This window comes from Echiichthys vipera (assembly GCF_963691815.1).
Source record: "Echiichthys vipera genome assembly, chromosome: 1".
Lineage (NCBI taxonomy): Eukaryota > Metazoa > Chordata > Actinopteri > Perciformes > Trachinidae > Echiichthys > Echiichthys vipera.
Window position 1 is genome coordinate 33,572,298 of NC_139826.1, and position 16,006 is coordinate 33,588,303.

The 16,006-nt window shown below is 35.7% G+C and overlaps 1 protein-coding gene across 1 annotated transcript; it reads left to right on the top strand.

Moving 5' to 3' along the window:
* Nucleotides 1-411: 411 nt before the first annotated feature.
* On the top strand, nt 412-8,574 carry LOC310958643 (small ribosomal subunit protein eS17-like). Its single transcript, XM_083929674.1, has 5 exons — nt 412-443; nt 3,848-3,999; nt 6,301-6,406; nt 7,140-7,205; nt 8,394-8,574. The coding sequence occupies exons 1-5, from the start codon at nt 441-443 to the stop codon at nt 8,469-8,471; spliced, it is 405 nt and encodes a 134-aa protein (XP_083785800.1). The 5' UTR covers nt 412-440; the 3' UTR covers nt 8,472-8,574.
* Nucleotides 8,575-16,006: the final 7,432 nt, after the last annotated feature.

A 16,006-nucleotide genomic window follows, 5' to 3' on the forward strand; every position in this document is an offset into this window, starting at 1 on the left:
CGTGGCTGTATTATTTATTTTTATTTTATGTATAGCTTTTAATAGTAATTCTACATATATGTAGAATACATTTCTCATTCAATAGCTTTTAATAGTGATTCTACATATATGTAGAGTCACTATTAAAAGCTATAAATAAAATAAAAAATATATTCAACCTTTAAATTTGAATTTAGGCCATTAAATGTATAACAAAAGCGTGGGGGAAAAAAGTGAATTGCAGTACAATTGAAGATACACATGGTAAATGTTGCTCAACAATGATGTTTTGTACATACAAAATGAAGGTAGCTAGTGTGTAATAAGAGGAGCAGTCCTCACCTCCCGCCGCTAGTCTTCGCTGTTGACCGCGGTGGTGTTTGTGTGTGACAGCGGCGGCTAAAATCTATAAACTTCCTGTGTGAACATCCGGTGCCTCTCTTCCGCCGGTCCGAGTCAACATGGTGGGTAACAGAGAGAACACTTCACCTCAGCGGCCCTCACAATCCTTCTCAATCCTCACTGTCTGTCCACCCTCCAGACGGTTACATCCACCACTCTGCTCTCAAACGGCACACAGATTCATAAACGCTGGATTTGGGTGCTCTTTGGTGGAGTTAAATATATGTAAACACCGGCAAATGTTCCCGTGTTACTAACTGGTAACCCAACTGTCAAAGCAGCCATCACCGGTACACATGCATTTATATTAAATAGCAATACCGTTTTGGTTTGTGTCGAATCGAGTCTGCGAATGTTACTTTGTTGCCGTTGGTTACAGACCTGCTTTCGAACGTTACTTTGTTGCCGTTAGTTACAGACCTCTGCTTTTCGAACGTTACTTTGTTGCTGTTAGTTACTGACCTCTGCTTTTCGAACGTTACTTTGTTGCTGTTAGTTACAGACCTGCTTTCGAACGTTACTTTGTTGCCGTTAGTTACAGACCTCTGCTTTTCGAACGTTACTTTGTTGCTGTTAGTTACAGACCTCTGCTTTTCGAACGTTACTTTGTTGCTGTTAGTTACAGACCTGCTTTCGAACGTTACTTTGTTGCTGTTAGTTACAGACCTGCTTTCGAACGTTACTTTGTTGCCGTTAGTTACAGACCTCTGCTTTTCGAACGTTACTTTGTTGCTGTTAGTTACAGACCTCTGCTTTTCGAACGTTATTTTGTTGCCATTAGTTACAGACCTCTGCTTTTCGAACGTTACTTTGTTGTCGTTAGTTACAAACCTTTGCTTTTCGAACGTTACTTTGTTGCCATTAGTTACAGACCTGCTTTTCGAATGTTACTTTGTTGTCGTTAGTTACAAACCTTTGCTTTTCGAACGTTACTTTGTTGCTGTTAGTTACTGACCTCTGCTTTTCGAACGTTACTTTGTTGCTGTTAGTTACTGACCTCTGCTTTTCGAACGTTACTTTGTTGCCGTTGGTTACAGACCTCTGCTTTTCGAACGTTACTTTGTTGCTGGTAGTTACAGACCTCTGTTTTTCGAACGTTACTTTGTTGCCGTTGGTTACAGACCTCTGCTTTTCGAACGTTACTTTGTTGCTGTTAGTTACAGACCTCTGCTTTTCGAACGTTACTTTGTTGCTGTTAGTTACTGACCTCTGCTTTTCGAACGTTACTTTGTTGCTGTTAGTTACTGACCTCTGCTTTTCGAACGTTACTTTGTTGCTGTTAGTTACTGACCTCTGCTTTTCGAACGTTACTTTGTTGCTGTTAGTTACAGACCTCTGCTTTTCGAACGTTACTTTGTTGCTGTTAGTTACTGACCTCTGCTTTTTGAACATTACTTTGTTGCTGTTAGTTACTGACCTCTGCTTTTCGAACGTTACTTTGTTTCTGTTAGTTATTGACCTCTGCTTTTCGAATGTTACTTTGTTGCTGTTAGTTACTGACCTCTGCTTTTCGAACGTAACTTTGTTGCTGTTAGTTACTGACCTCTGCTTTTCGAACGTCACTTTGTTGCTGTTAGTTACTGACCTCTGCTTTTCGAACGTTACTTTGTTGCCGTTGGTTACTGACCTCTGCTTTTCGAACGTTACTTTGTTTCTGTTAGTTACTGACCTCTGCTTTTCGAACGTTACTTTGTTGCTGTTAGTTACAGACCTCTGCTTTTCGAACGTTACTTTGTTGCTGTTAGTTACTGACCTCTGCTTTTCGAAGGTTACTTTGTTGCCGTTAGTTACTGACCTCTGCTTTTCGAACGTTACTTTGTTTCTGTTAGTTACTGACCTCTGCTTTTCGAACGTTACTTTGTTGCTGTTAGTTATTGACCTCTGCTTTTCGAACGTTACTTTGTTGCTGTTAGTTACTGACCTCTGCTTTTCGAAGGTTACTTTGTTGCCGTTGGTTACTGACCTCTGCTTTTCGAACGTTACTTTGTTTCTGTTAGTTACTGACCTCTGCTTTTCGAACGTTACTTTGTTTCTGTTAGTTACTGACCTCTGCTTTTCGAACGTTACTTTGTTTCTGTTAGTTACTGACCTCTGCTTTTCGAACGTTACTTTGTTGCTGTTAGTTACTGACCTCTGCTTTTCGAATGTTACTTTGTTGCTGGTAGTTACTGACCTCTAACTTTCAGTCAAACTCCTCTGCAATACTTGTTATTATGGTGTGATTTGCTGGAGGGGACGGGTTCAAACAGACTCAAACAGACTCTGGTCTCCTGTAGGCTACTGGACCAGGTCTGACCAACCTGGCAACCCAAGTGCTGGAATTATTTTTTGTTGTTGTTGTGACTACGATTTTGAGACACTAGATGGCGGTGTGCTGCTCATTCTACATATTCAACCTTTAATAGAATCTACAGTCTATCTGTAATTATATTTTAGATATCCATCATAACATATATCATTTAGTCCAAATGATTAAGATACCCACAATGACTTTCTTCCTATCTACATTTGTCATTTCAGATATCCACAACATTATTCTTGCTAGTGCAAATTATATCACTTTTGTCATTCATGTGTATTTGGCATTCAATTCTAGACAGCCACCCATATCTATAAAGAACATCCTGGATATCTGTTATGTAATTCTAACTACAGTAGTAATACTGCAGTAGTACGTGTCCGTAATGACATTTTTACTAGTCAGAACTTATGTTGGATAGTCAAAATTACATTATGGATATCTGGATTGGTTTTTCATTTGGGATATCTGAAATCAAAATTATGACTAGTAACAACTGGATTGTAGTTTTTTGAAATTTGAGTTTTTACTAGCCTACTTAACAGATGTCCAGAATGTTAATTTTAGATACCAAAAATATATCTCTAAATTTGAAAGCCCAATTCACATGAATGGCAAAAATCATTTGCACTAAGAATGTCATTGTTGATATCTGAAATGTTCTTTTTGACTAGGAATAATGGAAGTACAGCTATCTGCAATACATATCCAGTCTAGCTGTTAATTGTCAAAACTGTTTGACATAAAAGCCTTCCAGTTCCAGCCAGTTTAACTAATGTTGTATGTTGTAATGGGGGTGTAAATTACAAATCCAGGGCAAATCTTACGATTGTATCAGGACTTTTATCATTTGAATTATCTAAACCAATAACCAATAGCTTGAAATTGTTTTAATAACTCTTTTAATCACATTGTATTTATTTTATACAGAGTACTTTTGTCGATTAAAAAAACCCTCATGCAGAATAATTGGTCATTGTCAAACCCGCAAAACTATCGCTATAATATATATATTTGCTGTTTTGACACTATAAAATAATTATAGGTACCACTTAACATCGACTAGACAACTTGACGTGCTTTTCCTCCACATTGTACTTTCCTTACATCCTTCTCATTTTTTCTCAGTTGTATGAACATTGATTCTGAACACTTGTTTCTCTTCAGGGGCGCGTCAGGACCAAGACAGTCAAGAAGGCCGCCAGGGTCATCATCGAGAAATACTACACACGCCTTGGCAATGACTTCCACACCAACAAGAGGGTGTGCGAGGAGATCGCCATCATCCCCAGCAAGCCTCTGCGCAACAAAATTGCAGGGTAAGTGAAGTTTGCTGCTATTTAGGAGTGAGAATGCTGCAGAAATATGCACTTTATCAGTTGTATGGGGTTTGTCCAGCACACGTGTCAGACCTCAAGTGTGATGGTCACATGGAAGTGTTCTTCAGCAGCAGCTGAAACAGGCTGTTTAGGGTCACAGTGGAAACGACATTGCATGGTGGAAAATCTGTCGTTTTAGGTTTACCTGTGGCAAAAGACGTTGTTTCCCTAGTGACCTGGCTGATGGTTGACTTTGATTGTTACAGCATTAGAGAGCAGTGGATCTTGTTATTGCCCCATCACTGCTTTACCATTAAAGACTAAACAGTTTTTTGCAGCCACAGTGGTCGGTAATGTTTGAGATATCTTGTTTCTAGCAGCCTCTTTGGCATTAAGATGTAACTGCAGGGGAGCCCTCCATATGATCACATTCAAGGTCACTGTGCTGACTTATTTTATGATTGATTTATTTTTTGCTCTTTTGTAAACTTTGACACACATTAACCTCACTACTTCCAGTCTGTTACCCTCTTAAATCCATACACATGCACTGCAAACCTGATATTATTCAGACATTTCCTCGCAGGGCTGTCTGTGAGAACACAAACATCCGAATCAGTCGAAGAAAACATCAAACGGTGTCAGCTCCCGCGTACTTAATCTGTGTCATTTCCCATTGAGCCCATGTGCGAATACAGCCGCCCATTGCCCAGTGTATTCACGGCGAGCGATGGGTGTGTTGATGATGTTTCCTTTCCAAACTAGAAGAAAACAAACCTTTAGAGGGTGAAGAAGGGTGGAGAGATGGCCAGTTTTGGACTTTTCTGTCTGTAAGGGACTTGTCAACTAGGAATAGAGAGACTTGTTTTTGTGGGTAATCTCCCTGGTGCCATCCCTCACCTATTCACTTCTGTCGTGTGCTACATGTGGGAAAGGTAAACTCTGGACCACGTCTGCACCAGATTCTCCTGATATTGTCATTGTTCGTGTGTGGGAACAAGACAACCACATGGTTTCACACTTATATATGGTGAATAGGAGCTCTTCAGTCTCTTCTGCCGATGTTCGGCCTCGTCTACATCATATTTAGAGTTTGAGAGATGACTAGCAAGTGTCTTGTCTTTATGCACATCAGGTGTCCTGAACTCTTGGCTCTGCAAGCGTTTCATTTGTAATCCTGACAAGTCTTAAAACAACAGGACTGAAAGTATCAGGCATTGTTGCTCATGCCACCTTGGCCTGTGTGCCGCTCATTGTGGTTTCTTTTGTGATGCTTGTGCTTATTGTTTTTAAAAACTCCCTGAAATGTGGTGTTTCTTAACTTAATGGATAAAATGAGAAGTAAAATAGTTAGCTGTGCTTGCTCTGATAAAGACCTCCGTTGAGACCCCAGTGTTTGATAGCTGTCTGACTGTTGCAGCCCTGCAGATGCATCTCTCACATTTCCCAGACGTTCGTCCTCGTTTGTCAGCTGTCAGAATTAGACAATGTTCTCTTTGCTGCAGCCTGCAGAGCCTTCAGGCTTGATGTACGAATAAATACTTCAGATCCGCTGTTAATATTTTTGTAGTCGGTGAAAGTGAGTGCAGAGAAATGTCACAGTGAGTCAGCAGGCAGTAAATTCCCTTCAGAGGGCTCGACTGCTGTTCATCTGAATAAAACATTTACTTCACTTTAATAGGGTTATTCTTGGAGTGGAGGCTTTTTATTGAGAAACTAACATTTAGATGGTGCCTGTGTTGAAGTCACTGAGGTGCTGGCCTCTTGTTTTGCTGGATTACAGTTAAGTGTGCTGTGTTGCAGTTATTTATGTGTTTTGATTAAAGTGTTTATGTAGCGCTCACCTTTTTTTGTGGACCAGGCTGGTGGTACATCGTATTTTTTCCAGACAGCTGGAGGTCCGTCATGTGCTTTCTCAGCAGATGTTGGCTGCAGAGCACTTAAGCTGAATTAATGTTTGCGGGTTTTTTTCACTCTCCAAGTCTGTGGCACACCTCAGGGATTGTTGTTACTGAGTTTATTGTAACAAAATGCAGAGTAAAGTGTTGGTCAGTGTGGATACTAATTGAAAGTTTCCCATTATATTAATTTTTAGGGAATGAGAGCAAGTTATGAGTAATCTTTTTCCAAAGTAATGTCTTATCGTGCTTATAAAATAAGTAATTCATCAACTTATTATTTGAAACTGAGGAAAAAATGCATTCTGCAATCTGTAACCAGCTTATATTTGATATTTTTATCAAATTATCAACTTGTTGATTATGCTGATAATCATCATGTTCTCCTGTGTGTGTGTCTCAGGTATGTGACACACCTGATGAAGCGCATCCAGCGCGGTCCAGTCAGAGGAATCTCTATCAAGCTGCAGGAGGAGGAGAGAGAGAGGAGGGACAACTACGTCCCAGAGGTCTGTTCATACTTGCATACATTTTATATTTAGTAAACAATACATTGACTTCGGTGACGTCAGTGTACAAAAACTGAAATTGAATGCCATAGATATATTTTCCACCGTACAGGAAGAGTTTTTCTTGTGATTGCAGCTAACAATGATTTAAAGTGTGGATTAATCAGCAGATCATGTTCTCGACTAATATTTGGTTTAGAAAACGTGACAAAATAGAAAAAAATTGTCCTGTTTTGTCCGACCAACGCCCCAAAACTCAGATATTCACTTTTATGTAATAAAACCGTGTGTGTGTCTCAGGGTGTCCGCGCAACCTTAAAAAGCCTTAAATTAATGTCTAAAATTAAGGCTTTAAAATGTCTTAAATTCATTAAAAATTATATAATATATAATAAATGTATTGCGAGTTGCCTGGACAACGTACATTTTCGAAGCTGGCTCACGTCTGTTGCCAAATGAGAAGAGGCCAGATGCCTTCTGTGCAAAATACAGTAATACAGCGAGATCCACAATCCCTCGCCTAAATTGATAGTTTTCTTGGTCTTAAATTTCATTCAAGGTGGCATTAAAACGGTCTTAAAAAGTCTAAAATGTGACATGCTGAAACCTGCAGATACTGTGTTGAATAAAATCTGTTTCTATGGTTTAAAACTCGCACACAATCCTTCGGTTAACTTACTTATATTGAAAGTGTTGAAGACTAACGTTGTTGTTTTTTAATCTCGTCCTCCAGATTTCTGCTCTGGACCAGGAGCTCATCGAAGTGGATCCAGACACAAAGGAAATGCTCAAGATGCTTGTAAGTGTAAAACTTTGCTGCTTTTCTTAGTGACACATTACAAGATTTTAGTTTGTTACCTGAAGGTCAAGGTTATTTAAAACAAATGTGGATCAAAGTGCTTTAAATATGGATCAAAGTGCGTTACAGAGAGATCAGATCACGGGCTACATTCAGATAAAACATGACACACTGCACAGGGAATTTTTAATGTTGAGTTGCATCCAAACGTTTCAGTTTTACTGTTCTCTTGACAAAGCTCAAAATATCTTTTCTAGACTGCAAAACTATAATTAAATCCTAATTACTACAGAACGCATTAGGATGGACTGTCACAAGCTTAAATAACAGGATTTATCAAAGCAACTTTTCAGACTTCCCCAGATAGAAATCATAGCAGCATGTGTTAATCCTCAAGGTTTCAGTCCTGGTCACCTCGCTGTGCGGCCCGTCATCAGCAGATCTTCATCTAACAGCTCCTCCTTGTTCCATCGCTTGCTAGAATATTTCAAACTGATCTGCTGTCAACAAAATGAAATATGAAAGTGACTGTTGTCTTGATTTGTAGACACATTTTTGATGAACGATAGCAGCACTGTCAAACGCACTGACAAATGCATTTAATTTCCTGTGACTACTTCATAATAAAAGTCCACGTTAATGTGAAGTAGCAGCAGCAAGTGTTTAGTTTGCATTTAGCAGTCACTCCATTGTGTTACCTCATTTGGCAACAGTGACTTAACGGGCATCTATTCAAATGAAAATCTTTGATTGTTGCTTTATATCAGGGCTGCCCAATCCTGCTCCTGGAGGGCCACTGTCCTGCATGTTAGGTTTCTCCCTGCTCTTACACACTTGAGTCTAACGGTTTTTAAACCTGTGACAAGCTTCAGCTGCTTGATAACGAGCGCATCATTAGATTTAAGTGTGTTGGAGCAGAGAGAAACCTAAACCATGCAGGACAGTGGCCCTCTAGGAGCAGGGTTGGGCAGCCCTGCTTTTAATAATGCTTAGAAAATGTATGACAATTAAATGAAGGATCTATTATGAAGCTCACCATCAACAAATGTTCAAGTCACTATAACTTAAGTCATGTGTTCTTTAAACTCTATACAAGCAAACTGTTATAAAGTATTATGGAAATATATAACCTTGTGATGACTAATATTTCCGTTTATATACCTTTAACTTTTTTTCCCCCTCTTCCAGGATTTCGGTGGCCTCTCCAACCTTCAAGTCACTCAGCCAACTATTGGAATGAACTTCAAAACACCACGAGGACTGTAAATCATGTGTAATAATACTCTTAATAAAGGGACAAATGTCAATAAAAATTGTTCCTTTTTTATTTATGAAGTGATGAAACATGCACAAACAGCTAAATAAAATAGATTTTACATTTTTTTTGCAGTTGTGTCCAAAATAGTGATTGAAAAAATGCCTAAAGCTCAAAATCCTTATTGCTTTTATTTCGATACATGCAAATGCATTGGGAACTCTGTACAATTTATGCAAAATCAAAACATGAAGAAAAATGTATCAAATTTGTTATTACTTAAAAGAAAAATGAAGATAAAGTAATACTAGGCTGTTCAAAAAGTGGCAGTTTCTGCATTTTCTTTCCAAATTCAAACATTGACTTTAACATTTACATTAAGTCATTTTATAGTAAGTGGGGAAAAGTCATAGTAATTATGGTAAAAATAGTCATAGTATGTCTAAAAGTGAGAAAAAGTCAAAGTATAGTATTTAAAAAAAAGTGGAAAAACGCATATGTTTGTCATGTCGAAAAGTGTATGTCAAAAGTTGTAGTATGTCGGAATAAGTGGAAAAAAGTCATAGTATAGTATGTTAAAAAGTGGAAAAAGTCATAGTATAGTGTGTTAAAAAAAGTGGAAAAAGTCATAGTATAGTGTGTTAAAAAAAGTGGAAAAAGTCATAGTATAGTGTGTTAAAGTGGAAAAAGTCATAGTATAGTGTGTTAAAAGTGAAAAAAGTCATAGTATAGTGTGTTAAAAAGTGGAAAAAGTCATAGTATAGTGTGTTAAAAGTGGAAAAAGTCATAGTATAGTGTGTTAAAGTGGAAAAAGTCATAGTATAGTGTGTTAAAAAAGTGAAAAAAGTCATAGTATAGTGTGTTAAAAAGTGAAAAAGTCATAGTATAGTGTGTTAAAAAGTGAAAAAGTCATAGTATAGTATGTTAAAAAAGTGGAAAAAGTCATAGTATAGTGTGTTAAAAAAGTGGAAAAAGTCATAGTATAGTGTGTTAAAAAAGTGGAAAAAGTCATAGTATAGTGTGTTAAAGTGGAAAAAGTCATAGTATAGTGTGTTAAAAGTGAAAAAAGTCATAGTATAGTGTGTTAAAAAGTGGAAAAAGTCATAGTATAGTGTGTTAAAAGTGGAAAAAGTCATAGTATAGTGTGTTAAAAAGTGGAAAAAGTCCTAGTATAGTGTGTTAAAAGTGGAAAAAGTCATAGTATAGTGTGTTAAAGTGGAAAAAGTCATAGTATAGTGTTAAAAAAGTGGAAAAAGTCATAGTATAGTGTGTTAAAAAAGTGGAAAAAGTCATAGTATAGTGTGTTAAAAAAGTCATAGTATAGTGTGTTAAAAAGTGAAAAAGTCATAGTATAGTGTGTTAAAAAGTGAAAAAGTCATAGTATAGTATGTTAAAAAAGTGAAAAAGTCATAGTATAGTATGTTAAAAGTGAAAAAAGTCATAGTATAGTGTGTTAAAAAAGTGGAAAAAGTCATAGTATAGTGTGTTAAAAAAGTGGAAAAAGTCATAGTATAGTGTGTTAAAAAAGTGGAAAAAGTCATAGTATAGTGTGTTAAAAGTGAAAAAAGTCATAGTATAGTGTGTTAAAAAAGTGGAAAAAGTCATAGTATAGTGTGTTAAAGTGGAAAAAGTCATAGTATAGTGTGTTAAAGTGGAAAAAGTCATAGTATAGTGTGTTAAAAAAGTGGAAAAAGTCATAGTATAGTGTGTTAAAGTGGAAAAAGTCATAGTATAGTGTGTTAAAAAAGTTGAAAAAGTCATAGTATAGTGTGTTAAAAAAGTGGAAAAAGTCATAGTATAGTGTGTTAAAAAAGTGGAAAAAGTCATAGTATAGTGTGTTAAAAAAGTGGAAAAAGTCATAGTATAGTGTGTTAAAAAGTGGAAAAAGTCATAGTATAGTGTGTAAAAAAAGTGAAAAAGTCATAGTATAGTGTGTAAAAAAAGTGAAAAAAGTCAGTGTATGTTAAAAAAAGTCATGTCGAAAAAAGTCAGTGTGTCAAAAACCTGTATGTGAGAAAACAGCATAGTATAGTGTGTTGAAAGTCAGAACAGTATGTCAAAAAAAGGTGGAAAAAGTCATAGTATAGTGTGTTAAAAAAGTGGAAAAAGTCAGTGTATGTTAAAAAGTCATAGTATAGTGTGTTAAAAAAGTGGAAAAAGTCAGTGTATGTTAAAAAGTCATAGTATAGTGTGTTAAAAAAGTGGAAAAAGTCATAGTATAGTATGTTAAAAAGTGGAAAAAGTCATAGTATAGTGTGTTAAAAAAAGTGGAAAAAGTCATAGTATAGTGTGTTAAAAAAAGTGGAAAAAGTCATAGTATAGTGTGTTAAAGTGGAAAAAGTCATAGTATAGTGTGTTAAAAGTGAAAAAAGTCATAGTATAGTGTGTTAAAAAGTGGAAAAAGTCATAGTATAGTGTGTTAAAAGTGGAAAAAGTCATAGTATAGTGTGTTAAAGTGGAAAAAGTCATAGTATAGTGTTAAAAAAGTGGAAAAAGTCATAGTATAGTGTGTTAAAGTGGAAAAAGTCATAGTATAGTGTGTTAAAAGTGAAAAAAGTCATAGTATAGTGTGTTAAAAAGTGGAAAAAGTCATAGTATAGTGTGTTAAAAGTGGAAAAAGTCATAGTATAGTGTGTTAAAAGTGAAAAAAGTCATAGTATAGTGTGTTAAAAAAGTGGAAAAAGTCATAGTATAGTGTGTTAAAGTGGAAAAAGTCATAGTATAGTGTGTTAAAAGTGAAAAAAGTCATAGTATAGTGTGTTAAAAGTGAAAAAGTCATAGTATAGTGTTAAAAAAGTGAAAAAAGTCATAGTATAGTGTGTTAAAAAAGTGGAAAAAGTCATAGTATAGTGTGTTAAAGTGGAAAAAGTCATAGTATAGTGTGTTAAAAAAGTGGAAAAAGTCATAGTATAGTGTGTTAAAGTGGAAAAAGTCATAGTATAGTGTGTTAAAAAAGTTGAAAAAGTCATAGTATAGTGTGTTAAAAAAGTGGAAAAAGTCATAGTATAGTGTGTTAAAGTGGAAAAAGTCATAGTATAGTGTGTTAAAAAAGTGGAAAAAGTCATAGTATAGTGTGTTAAAAAAGTGGAAAAAGTCATAGTATAGTGTGTTAAAAAGTGGAAAAAGTCATAGTATAGTGTGTTAAAAAAGTGAAAAAGTCATAGTATAGTGTGTAAAAAAAGTGAAAAAGTCATAGTATAGTGTGTAAAAAAAGTGAAAAAAGTCAGTGTATGTTAAAAAAAGTCATGTCGAAAAAAGTCAGTGTGTCAAAAACCTGTATGTGAGAAAACAGCATAGTATAGTGTGTTGAAAGTCAGAACAGTATGTCAAAAAAAGGTGGAAAAAGTCATAGTATAGTGTGTTAAAAAAGTGGAAAAAGTCAGTGTATGTTAAAAAGTCATAGTATAGTGTGTTAAAAAAGTGGAAAAAGTCAGTGTATGTTAAAAAGTCATAGTATAGTGTGTTAAAAAAGTGGAAAAAGTCATAGTATAGTATGTTAAAAAGTGGAAAAAGTCATAGTATAGTGTGTTAAAAAAAGTGGAAAAAGTCATAGTATAGTGTGTTAAAAAAAGTGGAAAAAGTCATAGTATAGTGTGTTAAAGTGGAAAAAGTCATAGTATAGTGTGTTAAAAGTGAAAAAAGTCATAGTATAGTGTGTTAAAAAGTGGAAAAAGTCATAGTATAGTGTGTTAAAAGTGGAAAAAGTCATAGTATAGTGTGTTAAAGTGGAAAAAGTCATAGTATAGTGTTAAAAAAGTGGAAAAAGTCATAGTATAGTGTGTTAAAGTGGAAAAAGTCATAGTATAGTGTGTTAAAAGTGAAAAAAGTCATAGTATAGTGTGTTAAAAGTGGAAAAAGTCATAGTATAGTGTGTTAAAGTGGAAAAAGTCATAGTATAGTGTTAAAAAAGTGGAAAAAGTCATAGTATAGTGTGTTAAAAAAGTGGAAAAAGTCATAGTATAGTGTGTTAAAAAAGTGAAAAAAGTCATAGTATAGTGTGTTAAAAAGTGAAAAAGTCATAGTATAGTGTGTTAAAAAGTGAAAAAGTCATAGTATAGTGTGTTAAAAAGTGAAAAAGTCATAGTATAGTATGTTAAAAAAGTGAAAAAGTCATAGTATAGTGTGTTAAAAAAGTGGAAAAAGTCATAGTATAGTGTGTTAAAGTGGAAAAAGTCATAGTATAGTGTGTTAAAAAAGTGGAAAAAGTCATAGTATAGTGTGTTAAAGTGGAAAAAGTCATAGTATAGTGTGTTAAAAAAGTGGGAAAAGTCATAGTATAGTGTGTTAAAAAAAGTGGAAAAAGTCATAGTATAGTGTGTTAAAAAAAGTGGAAAAAGTCATAGTATAGTGTGTTAAAAAAAGTGGAAAAAGTCATAGTATAGTGTGTTAAAGTGGAAAAAGTCATAGTATAGTGTGTTAAAAAAGTGGGAAAAGTCATAGTATAGTGTGTTAAAAAAGTGGAAAAAGTCATAGTATAGTGTGTTAAAAAGTGGAAAAAGTCATAGTATAGTGTGTAAAAAAAGTGAAAAAGTCATAGTATAGTGTGTAAAAAAAGTGAAAAAAGTCAGTGTATGTTAAAAAAAGTCATGTCGAAAAAAGTCAGTGTGTCAAAAACCTGTATGTGAGAAAACAGCATAGTATAGTGTGTTGAAAGTCAGAACAGTATGTCAAAAAAAGGTGGAAAAAGTCATAGTATAGTGTGTTAAAAAAGTGGAAAAAGTCAGTGTATGTTAAAAAGTCATAGTATAGTGTGTTAAAAAAGTGGAAAAAGTCAGTGTATGTTAAAAAAAAGTCATAGTATAGTATGGAGTATGTTGTAAAAGTAAAAGTATACCATGTTAAAAACCTGTATGTCAGAAAACAGCATAGTATAGTGTGTTGAAAGTCAGAACAGTAGGTCAAAAAAAGTGGGAAAGTCATATAGTTTGTTAAAGTCATAATATAGTATGTTGAGAAAAGTTAAAATACAACTTTAAAAAAAACAGGTCACCAAAAGATGACTTCACTGAATAGTGTTAAAGTCACCAGACAAGTCAACAAGATAATTGGTGGCCCTGCAAACACAACACCAGAACGACATATTAATATGTTGATATATATTCTAACAGTTATCACTCATATATCTTCATACCTGCCTGCATTAGCAAACAGTTGCATGTCACACAAGACAGAAAAGAGCTTAAGAGATCGTTGATCTGAGCGGGTCTTATCTGGCTGAATGACAAAACTGCCAGTCAGCTTAAGAATCATTGAATTATTATTATAATTATTAATAATTCAGGGCTGTTCAATTAGCGGCCCCCGGCCACAGAGGGAATATTTCCTGTCCCTTTGAGTAGAAGCCTGTGTGAAGTAGTAATTAATGACCGCTGTCCTTTCTAGTATCCATCTCCGCGTGTTGGGAGACTTGCTCCACGCCTGTTGTTCACAATCGTTTGTGCCTGGTTAAATCTGTGGTTAAATCACCACCGCAATGTCTTTCTACTCCATCAGTTCACCAGAGAACGGACGGAGAAGTTTTTGTTTCGGTCTCTGTGAAGCCTGAGTTTACTCTGCAGCCATGTCTGCGTGTAAAGAGGAGAAGTTAATAAGGCATTTTCAGAAAAATCATGCTACTCTGCATTTATGTTGCATTAATTTGTGTCAGTCCAGTTGTTGATGAATAAACTAAAGTTTCATATAAGCCTGGTAAAGTAACTAGTAACTGAAGTAATCAGATAAATGCAGTGGAGTAAAAGTAGATTATTTCCATGATTTGTAGAAGAGTAGAAGAATAAAGTAGCATGTAAATAAAATACTCAAGTAAAGGAGAAGAGCCTCAAACTGAAGAGTGAAAAACTCTGGTTCACAGGTTTGTTCATTTATTAAGGATTGTTTTTGAAAAGCTTGTTGCACTTTGAGGCCTATCCCTAATATTTACATTGATAAAATAAAGACAATATATGCTCTCCTGTGTCGCTGCATTGTTTTACAATATCCATTAATGTGATGCTCATTTTTACAGCCCCTCATTTTGGATTATTTTCGTCAACCGGCCCCAAATCCAACTTAAATAGCCCTGGAGTAATTTAATAAGTGACAATAAATATCAAAACCTGGCATTTATAACCAACAGGTAAGGTCTGTTACGGATCAAAGACATGACTGAGGTGCATGAGAAGATTCATATCCAGTGTTTTAGGATCTTGACCCGACAAAGATATCCCTACTTTTAGTACATTTTAACACAACCTCTAAACTGAGATCAAGCAAGTGATGTTTTCTGATTTCAGAAATATCCAGAGGAAAAAATTACATAAAAACAAACAGACGGTAAAACTCAGGTAATGTTAGGTCCCATTTAAGCAACTAGGTAAATCCATGAGTTATCCCACATCTGTTGAGGAGCAGACTCAAATTGGTGGCAGATGGTGACTGTCCGCAGTTATGCGCGGAGCGGGTGCACGCACACTGCTTAAACGTACTAGGCCTTAGCTGAAAAAACGGTTTTGGCCCGGTACGGAAGGACAGTGAGAGTGCGCCATAAACATTAAACATTACGAAACCTCCTGAATCAGTGATGACTTGTGGATGGAAAAGACCAGGATTTTAAAAAGCACATCGCCACAAACAAAACAATAAAATGAAAGAGTCCAGACATGCTCGATAATGCTCAAACACCTTTATTGTGCCCAATCTGAACATACTCCACAACTGTAATGTAGCAGCAAACTTGGCAGACCACAATGAGGTAGACTTTCAAAACTCTAAAAAGCAGCTGGGCTAAGGGACAACAAGCTCAGCATGACAAACTTAATGATAAAGAAAAGACACATCGTCTTTGGCACACAGCTTATTATGAGTTTATGTCCAACTGGAACAGGAAGGCAAAAATGGGATAAGAAAGCATGGGATCATATATACTGGGGTCTACTCAAGCTCTGGATAGATTAAATTTATCATCAGCTAAGTGGAAGTTCTTACATTCAACAGGAAACAAGCAGCTGTTCTTACATAGGTGTGTCCCCCTGCTGATGTACAAAGGTGATTAAAAACCACTGCCACCTCTCCACACGTGCAAATTAAAAAGTGCAAAAATCAAAATCTGTATACAATCAAAGGTTCATTCACTCGACTCTCAACGGGATCCATCAGGTGCTTGAGAAATGACAGATTGCCCGGTTGAAGCATACTATTGATACATACATTTAATATAACTAGACTAACAAAGCAAGTTAAAGTGGTACTTCAAACATTTTGTACCGATTCAGTTGAAATTTGGGGGAGGGCAAATTAAGAATAAAAAAAGTCAGAAGAATGAGAAAAATGACAAAAATAAAAAAAGGGGGGTTCTCCCATAAACAGCCGCCTGGTAGAATTCTGTTCAAAATGTTCATGTTATGACTTAAAACCGTTTGTGTACAAATTAGTAAAAAACTGCGTAAAAATGTCTGAAATGCGACTGGTTAAATGAAGCCCAACATTCAACTCCCTAAAGTAAGAAACACCAGCTGGCTTGCACAGGAAAAACAGACGCCAACTGGGGGAAGGGGAGGGAAGGGGCAGG

Coding starts and splice junctions, on each gene's coding strand:
- LOC310958643 (XM_083929674.1), top strand. Junction 4,000..6,300: donor CTGCGCAACAAAATTGCAGG/GTAAGTGAAGTT, acceptor TGTGTGTCTCAG/GTATGTGACACACCTGATGA. Junction 7,206..8,393: donor AGGAAATGCTCAAGATGCTT/GTAAGTGTAAAA, acceptor CCCCTCTTCCAG/GATTTCGGTGGCCTCTCCAA.